This window comes from Brachypodium distachyon, chromosome 1 (assembly GCF_000005505.3).
Source record: "Brachypodium distachyon strain Bd21 chromosome 1, Brachypodium_distachyon_v3.0, whole genome shotgun sequence".
Classification (NCBI taxonomy): domain Eukaryota; kingdom Viridiplantae; phylum Streptophyta; class Magnoliopsida; order Poales; family Poaceae; genus Brachypodium; species Brachypodium distachyon.
This window is the reverse complement of record NC_016131.3, coordinates 28,707,894-28,724,117: the sequence shown is the minus strand read 5'-3', so window position 1 is coordinate 28,724,117 and position 16,224 is coordinate 28,707,894. Positions and strand designations below refer to the sequence as shown.

The window sequence follows — 16,224 nt, the reverse complement described above, 5'->3', positions numbered from 1 at the left end:
TGTGAGGTTCTGGCAGGATGTGTGGGTTGGCGCAGTTCCCCTGGATGTGAAATTTCACCGTTTTTTCCTTTGCAACGAGCAAACTTCTGCGATGGTGGTAGAGGTATTTGAAGGCGATGGGCTGAATCTCTCCTTTCGTCGCTCTTTCGGCCCTGAAGAAGCAAGAGAATGGCAGGAACTTCGGGCTTTCTTATCCCCATTTCACTTGTTGAGGGAGCCTGATGTTGGGTTCTGGGGGCTAACAAAAAATAAGCGATACTCAAATAAGTCTCTCTACTCGTTGATGATGGATAGTGGTGTTATTGATCGACGATGGCTCGAGTTATGGAAAACTCAGGTGCCATTGAAGCAGAAAATCTTTGTTTGGCTGTGTGGTAAAGGTAGAATCCAAGTGACCGAGGAGTTGCTTAAGAAAGGCTGGCCTGACGAGCGTGGTTGTCAATTGTGTGGCGAAAATGAAACCATCTATTATTTTTGTGTCCTATTGCGGTTTTCTTGTGGTGCTGCCTCCGAGATGGTTTCGGCCGGCAACATGAACGCTCCTTGCTGGAGTTCTTTGACTGTTGTATGAAGCACGAAGGGGCGCGCGCTAATCACAAGTGGTGGATGGTGTTGGCTGCAGCGGATTGGCACTTTGGCTCACCCGTAATGATATGGTGTTTAACAAAAAAAAATCTCCCGCTCGCCTGTGCAGGTGGTTCATCATTTGCGGGCGTCACTTATACGCTGGAGAGTTCTTCTTCCTGAGAAGCAAAAATCGGATGGGATCTTGGAGAAGCTTGGCACGATTCTCGCTGACGATGGCTCTGGTGGAATCGCTCGCGTAGGGGTGGGCTAATTCTGCTGGTTGAGTCTTAGCTTTGCGCCATTATTGGCTTTGGACGCTGTGGTCCTTTTTGTTAATCTGTAAGCACTTGTTTGGTGGTTTGTTTGGTGGTTTGGCTGCATTGTATCACTGGTATTCCTAACCGCACCTTTTGGGCTTTCTAATAAAGCCGGGCTGAAAAAGCCCCTTCTCTATAAAAAAAAACGCCTTGCCGGTCCCGCCGCGGTTTCATGGGTCGAATCTCGAATGGGCTTAAGCCTATAGCCTATAGGCCCGTCGTCGCCCTCGTGCCCTCCGCTCCCACTTTCTCCTTCCCCGTTCCGCTTCCTCCTCGGCGCCGTCTCGTCGTCCGTCCGCCGCCCGCCGCCCGCGACCCGGCCTACAAGACGATGAGAGAAATGGCGGATCCCCCTCCTCACCGTGGCCCGGCCTACAAGACGAAGCTGTGCGCGCTGTGGCAACGCAGCCACCACTGCCCCCGCGGCGCCTCCTGCGGCTTCGCCCACGGCGGCGCCGAGCTCCGCAAGCCACCCCCTCATTCCTCCTTCCCGCCGCGCATCGGACCACCTGGTATATACCATAATCACCTCCCCCCCCACCCCCACTCTTTCCTCTCCCCCCGCCTGCTTTTTTCCTATGTGCACCAGGTTAGGGATTTTGCAGCGGCTTATTCTCTGCTTCGCGACCGTGTTGTGTACCCAAATTGTATGGACTGTTTCTCGTAAGTGTGTTGATGCAAATCTGATGCTATCAGTCCGAAAGGATGGTACTCTGCACCAATGGCTTCATAGGCAGAGTTAGGTTATGTGGATGGCTTCAATCATACCAAGCACCAAGGATCAAGGAGAGAAAGAGTGTTCTGTTCAAGTGCTTCCTGTCTTCTCTATTTGTTGGATGTCGTTATATCTTCAGACCATTCTGTTGTTTGCGGAGAGCATGACTGGCAGGGTAAGATGCTGGTTAGACAGCAAAGGAACATGATATATCAATGCCAGGGTAAGATGCTGGTTAGACAGCAAAGGAGCATGATATATCAATGCCATATCAATTGTGTGCTTCTCGTGGAGGAGACTGCAAGTGTTGCGTTGTGGAGCTAGTAGTGAGGGGAATAATAGAAGAATAGCGCTGACAAGAGTACCACCCTTGGAGATCATACAAAGTGTGGTTGAAGGTTGTGAATGTTACCAACTGACCATTCTTCCGCAATTTCCAGTTACTAGTTTTGGCTGAGGAACTCTGCAGTCTGCATTACGTGAGCAGAAACCAGATATGACACTGCTGGTTTCTGTCGCGTCTTCTTCTGTTATCTATAATATATGATCTTCTATCGTTTCCATACAGTATCTGAACTGAAGCCAAAGCTTCTTGCAGAACAGCGTGGCATTCCTGCTGGTTATTCTGTTGATTTTACTACTATCCAAATTAGGTCTCTTCGGGCATATTTGTTAGGATTGAATACTTCCAGAGGTTGACACGTCCATTACAGTGCCTGCCTTTTCAGTCAGTAACCAGACATTTTATGGTCACTCAAATGGTTATCCTTTTACAGAAGAACTATATTCACGGATATTATGTGGTTCCTCTTCTCAATCAGATGAATGGTATGCTCAATGTGCTAAAACTGTATCGTCCAGCTTTTGCAACTAATCGTTCTTTGAAAATTCTGCTCCAAGTTTTGTTCTTTGGCATATTCTTGCCTGTCATTTCCACGTATTATCACAGAACAAGAGTAACTGAAATCAATATGGAAATATCTGGACAAGTGAAATTAGACTTGGTGTTATTGGAATTGTGGAAGAACTTTCTTCATGGTAATAACAGCATGATATCCAAATTTGGAGAAGCTGCCAATTTCACTTCAGATGAATGACTGATGTAACAAGTGCTGGATCTATTTTTAAGTGGTGCATCATGATGTGTAATGATCATATATTGGTATCTCCTCTTGCATTAGTCTCATTGGCCTACGGGTTATCCTGGACTCTCTGCTACTTATTGCTAATTGAATAACAATATGGCCTCAAGGTTTTGGTAAGCTTCAATGTTTTGTGTGTTGCCTTGTCTCTGTATAGCTCCATCCATTTTGTAGTGGTATAGTGCTTTATATTATTGCTAATTGAATAATCAAATCGCTCAAGGTTGTGGTGATCTTAAATGTTCTGTGTGTTTCCTTGTCTCTATATAGCCCCACTCATTTGTAGTGGTATCGAGCTTCTTTGTATTATTATTATATAAACTTCTAATTTCTGACTTGTAGGAAGAAGAGATCATAGAACTCATGACTTTAGAGGCAGACCTGAGAGAAGAAACTCACCTCGTGGGAGGTATTCCCCTGAAAGAGATACCAGGGGTCATCTATTTCATGGCCAGAACCGGAGACCAAGTTCTCGAGATAGGGGTACTCTCTCTCTCTCCCTCCCTCCCTCTCTCTCTGTAGGATTTATTTATTTTTTCTCTTGAAAAAAAGTTTATAATTATTTTTGACGGAAAATAGGATTTTTCATTGTAGTTGCTCTAATCTTTTCTATCTCTAAACATGTACTGTTGAAATCTTACTTGCAGGATCTAGTCACTCAAGATCTCCCATCAATAAGAGGTGTGTAACAAGGAATATACACATATCTTCGTAATTTTGTCCTTGAGTGTGCTTATGTATTGCCTAATTTGTCAGTTTTATTGTTATATAGTCTTTGTATTACCCCATGTCTTAGTTGTCTTAGTTCTATTTTATATTAAACATGTAACATTTCAATTCTTGTTTGCTCTGCTTATCTTTCTACGTGATTATGTGGATCTTTTAGTGAGAGAAGGCATAAGAAGAAGGTTGATGGTGAAAAAACTGATTCATCAGGAAGTTTCAGCACCTCTGATAATGAAGATAGAAAAAAGGATGACACACAGTCCAGCGGTGATGAGAAAGATCGTAGTGAAGCACAGGTTTGAACTGTGCAATCTATCTCATTAACATATAAGTGAAGCCGTCTCCATATTCCTGGACCTCTGTTATATATTTGCGTATCCTCTGCAGCTGAAACAAATTGCACTGGATTTGAAATTGAAAGCATTACGTGAAGATAAATCTAAACTACAGGTCAGTTATCCATGACACTTATCAGTTATTGAGTTATAAATACGTATGGTACGCTGTTGTTTGGTTAGTCTGCCTCTTGATTGCAGTTTATGCTTAGTTGCATTTTTTTTTGATAGTTCCAACATCTGTTGTTCTGTTTTTGACTAAACTAGATGGTTATATATGTGAACTTTTATGATGGAGTCTTAGAACTTCAAAGTTAAGAGGTCCACTCCGCGAAATATAAATGTTTTTCTCAATGATTATGCCAAATACTGATGATAATCATTCATGATTGCGAAAATTGTTACATGGGAGCATCTCTGATTGAAGCTGCCCCATCATAAGTGGCCCAGTAAAATACTGTTTCGAACTCTCTGAATTGTCCACCTCGTATGTTCTTTTAGCTGATCTATTGCTATACTGGTCTGTTCATTTTCTTGTATATCTTTATACTCCACGCCGTTTAATAGTTATGTGTATCACAGGCAACACTGGACAAGAAGATTGATGAAACAGGCATACTTTCCACCAGAGTGGATGATCTTGAAGTGCAGTTGAACAAAGAGAAACAAAATTGTGAAAGGTTCTTCCTTTTTACAATACATGAGCATACTCCTATGCAATCCAATTTTTCAGTAGGCTGTCTCTTTAGTACAAGAAAAATACTCCCTCCGATCCTAAATTGTTGTCGAAATATTACATGTATCTAGACGTTTTTTAAGAATAGATACATCCATATTTTGGCAAATTTGAGTCAAGAATTTAGGATCAGAGGGAGTACTTTACAGTATATGGTTCTTGATAATACTGCTCTTTGGACATAGGATGACCTCCAAAATAAAGAAACTCATCAAAGCACATGGGCGTTACATGAAAGCACAGGAGGATTTAAAAAGGCATGTTTCTTGTGTATACAAACAACTGAACTGATATTTGGTATTTTCAGCAGATAATTGCAATCCTAGTTTCAGTATTGACATTATTTTCACAGCTATCAACACATTTGTTTTCTTCAGGTCTAAAGGTCGTTTTGAGAGGTTGGCTGATATGCTTGCTTCCGATTCTTTGAAGTCTGGTACCAAGGAACAAGATTCTAGTGTGAATGCTGGTAATGACGACCCGCAGAGTGCTTATGAAATGAGTGCAGATGATCAGGGTCAGAAGCATGGTTCGAAAGCTAGAAAAAGGTCTACCGCACTTTCAACAAGCGAAGAAGAAAAATCTGGTAAAACCTTGATGAAACCTTGGATGACACCAACATTATTTTAGCATAGCAACGTTTGTCTTAGCACTAGCAAACTAGTTATCAGTATACAAATGATCGGCACCGTATCAGTTTATGATGACATTGTGGATGGTATTCAAGTTAGTGTCACTCTATTATTCTTTTTAGATATTGAACCCATTTGTCAGTCCTGAACAATATAATATCTATCTTGTTTGGCATATGGGCCATTGCTATTCTGAATATGTACGCATTTCTTGGGGGCAAATGTGCCAATGAAGGAATAGAACTATGTCTTTTGATGCTCTAATTGTGGTCTCTTCTTCAGGGAAGAAAAGGAGAGTGATTGGGGCTGATATGATCCATATGTCAGGGAAATATAGACCAGAAGATGCTCTAGAATCTTTTAATGTTAACAAGGGAACTGATTCACCAAAAGTCTTATCTCTGAAGAAATTGCGGGAAGGTGGCAATAACGACGAAGGAATTGTCGTTTCTTCTCGCAATGATTTTACAGACAGGGTGAGATATCTTTTTCGCAGTCAACAAATTGTTTCTTAATCATAGGTTAGTTAGGCAGAAACAATCTATTTATGGCCCATTATCTTATTAGCCTTCTATCTTTGGATCCTTTGTTTCTCGGTTAGTGTGAACTTTGCAAGTTCCACCGTCTGTTCTTGGAACTTGGTAAAAGTGAGGTACTGTTTCCGCTTGTCTTCAGTCCTGACTGAGAGCTCATCTAGGTGTAATTCATTTGTTAGACTACTTATGGGTAGCCATCTGCATATTATGAATTATCAACATAAGGATCGAGCTGCTACCTCACCAGTGGTCCAGCTGATGACTTCGACGATCTTATTGAAATTATTGTGTTGGATAATATATGAGAAAATAGAATATATTTTGGTGCAAGATGTGGGTTATAGGACTAAATTCTGTGTATCGTGCCACCATCAACGGTTCCAAAAGGCTTACGAAATGATATATATATATATATATTTATTAGCTTGATTATCTATATAGTCGACCAATTAGTTTCCAACACTGGTGTACAATTGCAGTAATTTTCTTTTATATCGTGTATTCTTGTTTCATACAATTAGTCTTTCAGCCCAGCAGCTTAAGTTCAGCATGTCTTTTAGAATCTTCTCCAGGCATATGCATTTCCAAAGATTTCACTACTGTAATATGATACGACCCCTGGTATTTTGCTGGTGTCTCTTTGCTTGTGATGATTTGCAAGAGTTTTGCAGTATTCCCCTCCGCTAGTTGGCTGGCCCTTTCAGTTTTATCCTTATCATGTGCGTGAATCATTTGCATTTGCCATTTAAGTTTTCTAGCAGCACTAGGCTACAGTATTCAGTATATTTTCCATGTTTTAAACTTCTTTTAGTCTCCCCAGTTTTGCCTTTCCTGGTAACGTCAAATTTGTCATGTTTATAGCAGATGCATCACAGGAGTTAACTAATTCCCTCAGTACCACGCATCTGCAGTCCATTGAATATTATCTGACGTTTTATACTAATCATTTTTGCTCACAGTACAATGGCATTGAGGAGGATCCTGTGGACTAGTAGGTGTGCTGGTGGTTGGCAGAATGCAGCAGCAAGGAGTAACTTGAATGGAGGACATTGTGGTGCTTCTGAGACCACTGCTTGTTATATCATCTTGAGTTCTTTATACATTGGGCAGTAGATGTTCAGCATCCTGTAACTCTCTTCTGTAGTAGTAACTTATGTTAAGATGGGTCGCATTATTGCCAAGCATATTATGTAAAGTTTTCATCTTAATATCCCTGGATTCTTCAGACTGCTACCTGAGCTTGTATGGGTCCTGTGACAGGCCTTCCTAGTATTGTTCGAGATTTTAGCACCCTTTGTGTTCCGCTGCTGATAGATATTCCAGAGGTTTGTTTGTGCCTATGTTGCTACATGAGTGAGGGGAACCATACTTCGCTGCATTTGTAGTGACAAGCCAATTGGGTCCCTGAACTTGAGGGTTGCACATTTGGTTCTTCACTAAATTTGTATAAATAGGCCAACCATCCTGATGCCACTTCGAGAGCCTTTTTTTCAGAATCGTGGAATCGCTGCTCCACCTCTTGATGCCGTTGAACCCAAAGCAAAGTGCAGGTGAATGAGCGGTAAAAAAAAAGTGTAGGTGAATGAGCACTAGGCGTAAAATGACCTTTTTCACGGAAGAAAAGTCTTAATTCAGATGGCATGGAAGTTATTGAAGCTATGAAAGGTGGAGGTAATTCCTTTGGATTGGCAGCGGCTATATATGAGGATTGTTTTTTCTTGTCGGAGCACCGTTCTAGGGAGTCTAATATGGCAGCTCATGTTTTAGCTAGTAAGGCCGATGGCCTTTTAGATGGTGTGTGGCAGTTGGACCCTCCCAACTTACTAATGAATGTTTTCATGGACGGTGTAAATCTACTTGCTAAGTAATAAAGTTGGTCATGATGGCATTTCTTGAAAAAAAAAGGTAGAACCAAACACGCAAAGTTGGCTCGCTCATGCCACACTGTTTTTGTCGCTTTCAATTTTACATCCCTTGGCCAAATAGTATCTTGAATATGTTTGGAAATATTACTATAGTATTGGCCAATATGTCACTATCTTGAATATGCTCGTGGGTTTGTAAAATATTTAGAGGACTTATTTACGTTGGCATATTGTACTATATGTTGACCAAATATATCACTGTCGTAATGATAACAAGCGTTTTTTTTTGCAGACTGTTTATCTCACCACTTATTGGATCTGTACTTGGTGTCCACTGCAACGAGCGAGTTGCGGGATTTCACGGCTGTTGAGGGCAGCCGGTTAGAGACGGTAACGCATGGTTTTGTTTACCTAGTTTTGGTGGACAATTCACAATAAATTAGGTGATACACGAGTTGTATAAGAGATTCTATTTGTCAGTCTACATTATGTTATGCGGTATATGAGTTACATATGATGTTAGGGGTGGACACCCCTGACATTTTCAGTTGTATAAATTGTAAAAAAAATCACGGCGTCTTTATCCCACCTAATACTCCATAGGAGCAGACTATGTGCCAGCCGTATGGCAGTTATCATAACCACCGTACGCTTCATGCCATCTTCCCTCCGATCCATTCCGTGAGCCCGAGCAGTGCCTCCTGCCTTTTTTTCCCATCGCTTGGAGCGGACGTGTGCATGCAAATTGAACTGAGAGGGGGCAGCAGCGTCAGCACATGTGCATTTAAAACGCTCTAGAAAATTTAAAGTTGTGTAGCTCAAATCGTGTACCCGATCAATAATCCGTTTTCACAGTTGATTTCGTCTCAGCGGGGGCTTCAAAACAAGATCCCGGTTGGATATATTTTGGCGAATCTTTAGTTAAGCTCAGAGTTACGAACCATAGGCATGTGAATTACCAGACCTATTCATGATGAGTTACCAGCTTTCAATCTACATTGGGGTGTTTTAATGTTGTTTTAGAGCTCCAAAGTTACCAAGCAGCAATACCTGAGTTATCAGCTTGTTCAGGATTTGTTCAATGCTAGATATATCTGGACATGTTTTGGCTACTTTTTCAATCTTAAAAGTTACCAACCAATAATATGTGAATTATCGGGCCATTCACAATTGTTTAGACGCTGCTTCTAACTAGCCATGTTTTGGTTATTTTTTCCGAGTTTAAAAGTTACCCCATAATGCTATGTAAATTACCAGGCTATTCACAACAGAGTTATCGGCTCGGAAACTAATCTCACTTTGGAAGTTTCCGAAATATTTTTCAAATTTAGAAGTCACCAGTCAGTAACAATACAAGTTATCATACTATCCACAAGTAGTTATCAACTCAAAACTAGACCTTAATAGACCTCAATTGGTTATGTTTGGACGACGTTTGCTTAAGCTTGTAAGTTATCAGACCACTGATACATGAGTTACCGTACTGTTAAAAAATCAGTAACAATACGAGTTATCATACTATCCACAATTAGTTATCAACTCAAAACTAGACCTTAATAGACCTCAATTGGTTATGTTTACGACGTTTGCTTAAACTTGTAAGTTATCAGACCACTGATACATGAGTTACCGTACTGTTCAAAAAATAGTTAACACCTACAAACCTACCACTCACTTGGATATATAGTGGGTGCTCCTTTTACGAGCTGAAAAGTTTACCAAGCGGTAAGATGTGAGTTACCGGGTTAGAGTATTTACAAGTAGTATCAACTTCGACAATAGATAAAATTGTGTATGTTTGGGCGAATTCTATATCGGGGAACTACATCATCTCCCAAACATTTTATCTCGGACAATAGGATAACTATATCCATATTGTGACGGTGAGTGATTTACACAACTGGGTAACTAGGTTGGTGCCATGATGATAACTTTAATATGAAGTTCTAGGTAACTACATTGGCGTGATGGTAATTTTAACATGAACACATGGATAACTACATCACTGCCATGATGATAACTCTAACATGAACAACTGTATAACTACGTCGGTGCCATGATGATAACTTTAACATGACTAGCTGGATAACTACATCGTTGCCATGATGATAACTTTAACATTACTGGCTAGATAGCTACATTGGTACCATGATGATAACTTTAACATTAACAACATGGTGATTACATCGATGCCATGGTAAACTCAAACATTGACAACCCATAGAGTAACTTTAACAGGGATTGGCCGGTACATACACCGGTCCCATGGTGATAACTTTAAGATGAAAGTTGAGTAAATGTCTCGGTACTACTATGAGTACTAGGATGACAGTTGGTAACTATAGCTTGAACAGGCGGGTAATTCCATCCATGCCATGGTGGTGGTCACTGTGACTTGGACACCTGAATAGCCACATCATTGACATGGTAATAACCATAACCTCAACTGCAATATAACTACATCAGTGTCATGGCGGTAACTATAACTATTCGTTCTCAAAATAGAGTAGTCAATGCATCAAACAACACACCCCTCATTGAATTCCTCATAGATATGTACTGAAGTGCATGGTTGATGAGTAAGACAATGAAGAGGAGATGCAATGGACCAACCAGTCAGTGCAACTACAAGACTAAATCTGAGGCACCATTTCATCGAACACCTCGAGTGCTTAGAACACCTTCTGAATTCCTCTTCTGCTTCCTCTAGTAGCACTCCGCCAAAACACATTTATGCTCACAATAGAACATTTGGCCTAGCAGCAGCTAGCCGCAGCGGCAGTCGGCAGCACAAAACAAGCAGGCAACACAACAATCAAGCAACAGCTATCGAGCGGCACAGGCACAACAACAACGACAACACACATCAAGCAGGAGCAGCAGCTAGCTAGTTCTGGGGCAAGTTCGCGCGGCAGTACGAGTACCTCCGCGAGTTGGACGAGGCGCTCGCGTTGGTGGGTGGCTTTTGCCTCTTCGACTTCTTCTTCTCGTCCAGTGAGCGCCACATGAGGAGGAGCCACGGCCGCATCCAGCCCGGCATCGCCGGCGTCGTCGACGAGCGCAAGGCGGCGCGATCTGTGGCAAGCAGCCTGCAAGGCGCGCGGCTCGCGGGCGGCGGCAGTCTCGGGCTCAGAGCAGACTCGGGGGATGGTGGCGGTAGGGACTGGGGAGAGGAAGAAACAGCTGCGAGCACCCTCCGAGAGATTCGTATGCATCAAAAAGAATAAAGGAAAAGAAGAAAGATGTCCGTTCGCTGAACGCTGCAGATTGGACGTCGCGGAACACGTCCGCGCGTAAGAAAGTTTTCGCTGCAGATTGGATGTCTTAAAGTATTCTTTTAAGACATGAATGGTAACATGATGTTATCTTCCTTTTTCGGAAAAAAAAATCTTGCCTTTTTTTGTCGAATTGTGTATGTACTCCGTAGCTACTCCTATTTTTCCCGTCTACGTGTCCTTCGCAGGTTTTTGTACTTTTGGATTTGGTTTGGATTTTGGGTTTTTCTGGAAGGGCTGTTTCTGTAATTGTTGCCCAAAGGGAAGGCTGTAATTTACTCGAAGAAAAGAGGGTAGAAGTGTAGAAGCCTCTTCCCCTCTCCTCCGCCGCCGTCATCACCGGCGCAGCGAGCCCTACCCCTCTTCTCTCCTAATCCCGCCGCCTCATGGACCGGCAAGCCCAAGACTACGCGGCCGCGGCCATGGCGTACGCGCAGGCGCAGCAGCACGCCCCGCCGCCGCCGCAGTACGGCTTCCACCCTCAGGCGCAGCCGCAGTACCCGCACCACCAGCCCTACGCCGCTCCAATCCCGCCGCAGTACTCGCCCTACCCGCGCGCCATGCCGCCCCAGCAGCACTACCCGCACCTCCCGCCGCACCAGCAGCCTTCCCCCTACGCGCCGCCCCACGTCTTGTCAACGCCCTCCCCGCCGCCGCCTCACCCCTACATGCACCCGCCGTTCGACTCCGGGCCGCCGCCGCCCGCCCCGCCGCCGGCCGACCCGGAGCTCCAGAAGCGCATCGACAAGCTCGTCGAGTACATCGCCAAGAACGGGCCGGAGTTCGAGGTCGTGATCCGCGACAAGCAGCACGACAACCCGGACTACGCCTTCGTCTTCGGCGGGGAAGGGCACGCGTACTACAGGTACAAGCTCTGGGTAGTGCGGCCGCCCCCGGTGGCGCCGTATCCGCCGGGGTCCATGCATATGATGCCGCCGATGGGTCCGATGATGCGCGGCCCGCCGATGCACCAGCCGGCATACCCGCCCTTCTATGACCAGCACCAGCATTTTGGTCCTCATGGCCATGGTGAGTATGAAGCTGCGGCGAACTCATTCAAGGGCCTCTCTGGGCCGCTCCCAGCTGATGTTGCTGCTGAGCTGCATGAGGTGCTTATCAATCTTAATGGCACCAAAGAGTCAATAAAGGGAGCCAAGACATGGTTTATGCAAAGGGCGCCATTTGCGCCAGCTCTGGCTGAAGTTCTCAGGGAGAGAGTATGTGCTTTGGAGGATTCAGAGAGGCAACTGCACATTATCTTCCTGGTGAACGATATTCTTTTTGAAGGGTATGCTCATTTCAGCATCTATTTTGCGACTATTTGCTCACCTTATGGCTTGTCAATCAAGTATAGTTATTAGTTTGATCTATTTTTATTTATTCGATGCTGATGCTTGTTAAAGAAATAACAACATTTATGCAACTGAAATACCAAAACATGAAGCAAATGCCAATTGATAGATCTTCTTGCCATCTTAAATTATTAAAAGATTGCGCTTGTGCAGAAACAATGCAATAGAGAATGAACTTTACGTTTTGCAGTATCATAGGAATTTTCTCTTCAAAATTTTAAAAGGCCCAATGATCATTACTTCATCCTGATTGCACTTGAGAATTTTGTCTTCATTTGATATGACCTTACTTCACCCTGATTCATTTCAAAGACCACTGTACCACGTGATGACTAAAATATACGCTAATAATTGCTATAGAAGACCTAAAAAAACAAAAAGACCAACCGTCTGATCTTATCACTCTTTAGTTACAAAGCATAGAGACAATTAATTGTAATATCGGTACCTATATGCTACTCCCTCCATTCCCTTATATAGTTCATATAGATTTTTTCTACTCCCTCCGTCCGGAAATAAGTGACTTGGATTTGTATTTATTTATTCCCTTATATAGCTTATTGGCGTTTTGGCTCCTGCCTCCCAACCAATAACCGCTCACACCCATTTAGTCCTAAAACAACGTGAATGGCTAGGCGCTAGAAACGAGAGCTCGTCTTGGTGCAAGAAGTAAAATCTATATATGACATATATAAGGGAACAGAGAGAGTATGGATTGGCTAGTATCAAAATGATTTCCTTTAGAAGTGATACATTTCCGCTTTGGGGCAGTCACCCCAGCCCACCATTACAAGCTCAATATAACCCCATGTATTATATACCGTAGAAACAAAGCATAGAAACAATTTATTGTATTAGATACCCATACCTATATGCTATGTATTGGTTAGTATTGAAATGATTTCCTTTTGAAGTGATACATTTCCACTTCAGGGTAGTCACCCCACCAATACAAGCTCAACATAACCTCATCTATTATATACCATAAACCAGCCCTTGTTCTCCTTTGCTTGGCACATGTAATCCACACAGAACAGGCATTCCTCCCCTGTCCTGCTAGGAACTAGTCTGCACCACCTCCTTCCTCCCTATTCCCTTCCCTGGAGTCTGGGTGCATCCTCATATGCTCACTCCCTGTGTAGTTGTTATGTTATATTTTCTTTACTCCTATAAAATTTCAATCTGTAGAGATGGTCCATCCACCATCTTCTTTATTTTCTTACATGTGGCTGGAACCATCTCAAAAAATTGATAAAACTTTCAAAGGCATGTTTTGATGCATGAAACACAACAACGATAACCAAACAGTTTACAGTAATCTAATTTATTTACCCATAGCAACACAAATATTTTGCTAATTAGTATATGTATACTAGAATGTGCTCTATCCTTGCGTTAGGAAGGCTGGTATCTCTGCACTTGTATTGCGTACAAGGGCAAATAGACCAAGTGTGTTGTTTGTATTAGGAAGATAGCTCAGTAGAGTCTTGACCAGGACTTATTTATTAAGGATTTTTTTTCTTAGCGATGAAAATGTTACTGCTAAGTTTGAAGTATTTACTCCTTGGGAAACTTGTGCTGCACCACAGTTAGCATACAACGAAGTTGTAATGTGCATTTCAGAAAGTTATTTTGCTTTAGCTTTTGCCTATATCCATTTTGCTAGGAGAGTCATTCAGATATTATTTTCCACTTAGATTATACAGATATTGGAATTGATTGGATAAGACATTAACAATAGCAAAATCAGCTTGTAGAAACATTATTCTACTGCCAATAGCGACGTGATGATGGTCTAACAGAGTAGATTGCTATAGTTTGTCCCACTCAATATCATTTTGACTATGGTCTTTAATGCATTTCACCTGGTCAAGTGTCTAGTGCACGAGCTCTTTATGAAATCTAGTATGTTACAGCTTAAAACTGCATATGGCCTTTAACTGTGTATATTTAACGTATTTCTGGTGCTTTGCTTAATTTCATATGGTGCAGCTTACAAAGACGGGCTAATATTCGGGACCTTGACAATGAGGCTGCTGCTTTTCAATCTGTGCTGGGCTCTATGCTTGCAAGGATTTATAATAACCCACAGAGTAGAGATGACAACCAGACTCGCCTTGAGAAAATTCTGCAGTTCTGGGGTTCAAAGGAAGTTTATGACCAGGAAACCATTGTTAACTTTGAAAGAGAGATGAAAGGTGGGGTATCATATCCTTTGGCACCGCGACACGTTTCTCCAGATCCCTCGACCTTTTCAGGTTTTCCACCACCCACCCCTCCTACTAAACTGGCTTATACTCTCCGTCCCATAATAAGTGTCGAAATATTACATGTATCTAGACACTTTTTTGACATAGGTACATCCATATTTGGGCAAATTTGAGACACTTAATATGGTACGGAGGGAGTACTATTCTGCCTAGGTGGTCATTATCATCTTTACTATTCTGTCTAGGTGGTCATTATCATCTTTCATCTGTGTTTCGAAGCTTCTAGGGTGCCGGATTTCATATGAAGGGTTTTCTTATAATTCTGGTGTATTTAACCTATGGTTGTAGTAGAGATATGTTGACACCAGAAACTTTATAGGCTGGTAGCTCTGAAACTGAAACATTAAGAGTCATTTTGCGGTTGCTAAACAGTGATGTGCTGAGGTTTTATTGTGGAAAAGTTAGTCCGCGGAAAAAGAAAAGGCTGGCTAGCCAAAAATTAAATATGCATAATACACCGCAATGCCAAATAGAACCTTAGTTTGCCAGGCTTGACTGACCCTGTAAATTTCTAGAGTAAAATAGGTTATCGTCTGTCAGGTCAATAATCTTTGCTATATGTACAGCTAAAATTTTAATTTATTCATGCCAGTTACTTGGGTTTTCTACCTTCTATAAATTGCAGTGCATTTACCTGTTTTTTTCTTGGAGCTAAACCTAAGTACACTTGATGGATATGTTTTCAGGAGCAGCGCAGCTGACCTCAAAATGGTCCTCGGATCCGCAAGAGAAGGATAGCACAATCCATCCTGTTTCTGCCGCACCAGAACCTGTGCCTTCTGCACAATTTCCAGCTGGTGTTTACCCTCCTCTAGGCCAAACTATTTTTCCAGGATCTCTGCCAGTGCAACCATCTTTACTCCCCCCTGCGCTTCCTCAAAGCACTGCTCCAGCTACTACAAATGATCTAAATCTACCTCCTTATCCACTATTCCCCCCTGGCCTCATTCCAGGAATGGTCCGAAAGATGCAAATTGGGAGTGGAGTGCCATACTCTCCCTTGAGCCCACTTGACATCCCCACGGTCATCCCACCATCAACTGTACCTGAAGCTGAGATCCTTGATCGTGTCACGAAGTTCTTCAAGGAGATTGGGGAGGTAAACCCATCAGAAGGCCCAATGAAGCAGGGCGAGCCTGATGATTATGATGATTATGAGAGAGAGCTTCCTGCTCGCAAGGGAGGTGCGTGCATTCCTCCCCCTGCCAACTTGCATGTAAACCCTGAAACAGGGATGCGTGCTGATGGCACTGTTGATAGCAAACCGGGGTCGAGTGGCCGATTGGGTCTCGGAGCTTCTGCTGATCCAGATGAGGCGAGCCACCAGTATGGTGATGTCTATTCTTCGTATCGCAAACAGAGGAGCAGCAATTACCATTCCTCCATCAGCTCTCGCTCCTTAGCACCGAGGTGAAAACAGCAGAAATATAATGAGATGCATTTCCATTTCTGTCTGCTTGGGGCCAAAATGGTTGTCTGCATAACTCTACCTCAGCAGACAGAATCCGACTATCAAATGAGTGTACAATGTAACTTTTTACTGTCATGGGCGACTTGAACCGCAGCTTCTTAATTGGGAGTAGCTTATGCCTATGAGGTTCGTTCCATAGATATGCTGTTTTTTTCTCATTTGTAGAGTTTATTGCACTTTGGACAAGGATTTCAGATTTGGTATCAATTTGGCTTTCTATGTTCAATACTTAACAGGACAGGCGACTTAGGCTCTGTTTGGATGCTAAGTCTTTACTATTTTTTA

General features: G+C 42.7%; 2 protein-coding genes across 2 annotated transcripts; both read left to right on the top strand.

Annotated features, from left to right (window-relative positions):
* Window positions 1–1,050: 1,050 nt before the first annotated feature.
* LOC100846486 (zinc finger CCCH domain-containing protein 13) lies at window positions 1,051–7,044 on the top strand. Its single transcript, XM_003563383.3, has 10 exons — window positions 1,051–1,396; window positions 3,084–3,224; window positions 3,389–3,422; window positions 3,628–3,763; window positions 3,855–3,917; window positions 4,385–4,482; window positions 4,724–4,795; window positions 4,916–5,124; window positions 5,453–5,646; window positions 6,666–7,044. The coding sequence occupies exons 1-10, from the start codon at window positions 1,057–1,059 to the stop codon at window positions 6,696–6,698; spliced, it is 1,320 nt and encodes a 439-aa protein (XP_003563431.2). The 5' UTR covers window positions 1,051–1,056; the 3' UTR covers window positions 6,699–7,044.
* Window positions 7,045–11,126: 4,082 nt separating this feature from the next.
* Window positions 11,127–16,224, top strand: LOC100846183 (calcium homeostasis endoplasmic reticulum protein). Its single transcript, XM_003563382.4, has 3 exons — window positions 11,127–12,134; window positions 14,191–14,456; window positions 15,155–16,224. Exons 1-3 carry the CDS (start codon window positions 11,233–11,235, stop codon window positions 15,880–15,882), a joined length of 1,896 nt encoding a protein of 631 aa, XP_003563430.1. The 5' UTR covers window positions 11,127–11,232; the 3' UTR covers window positions 15,883–16,224.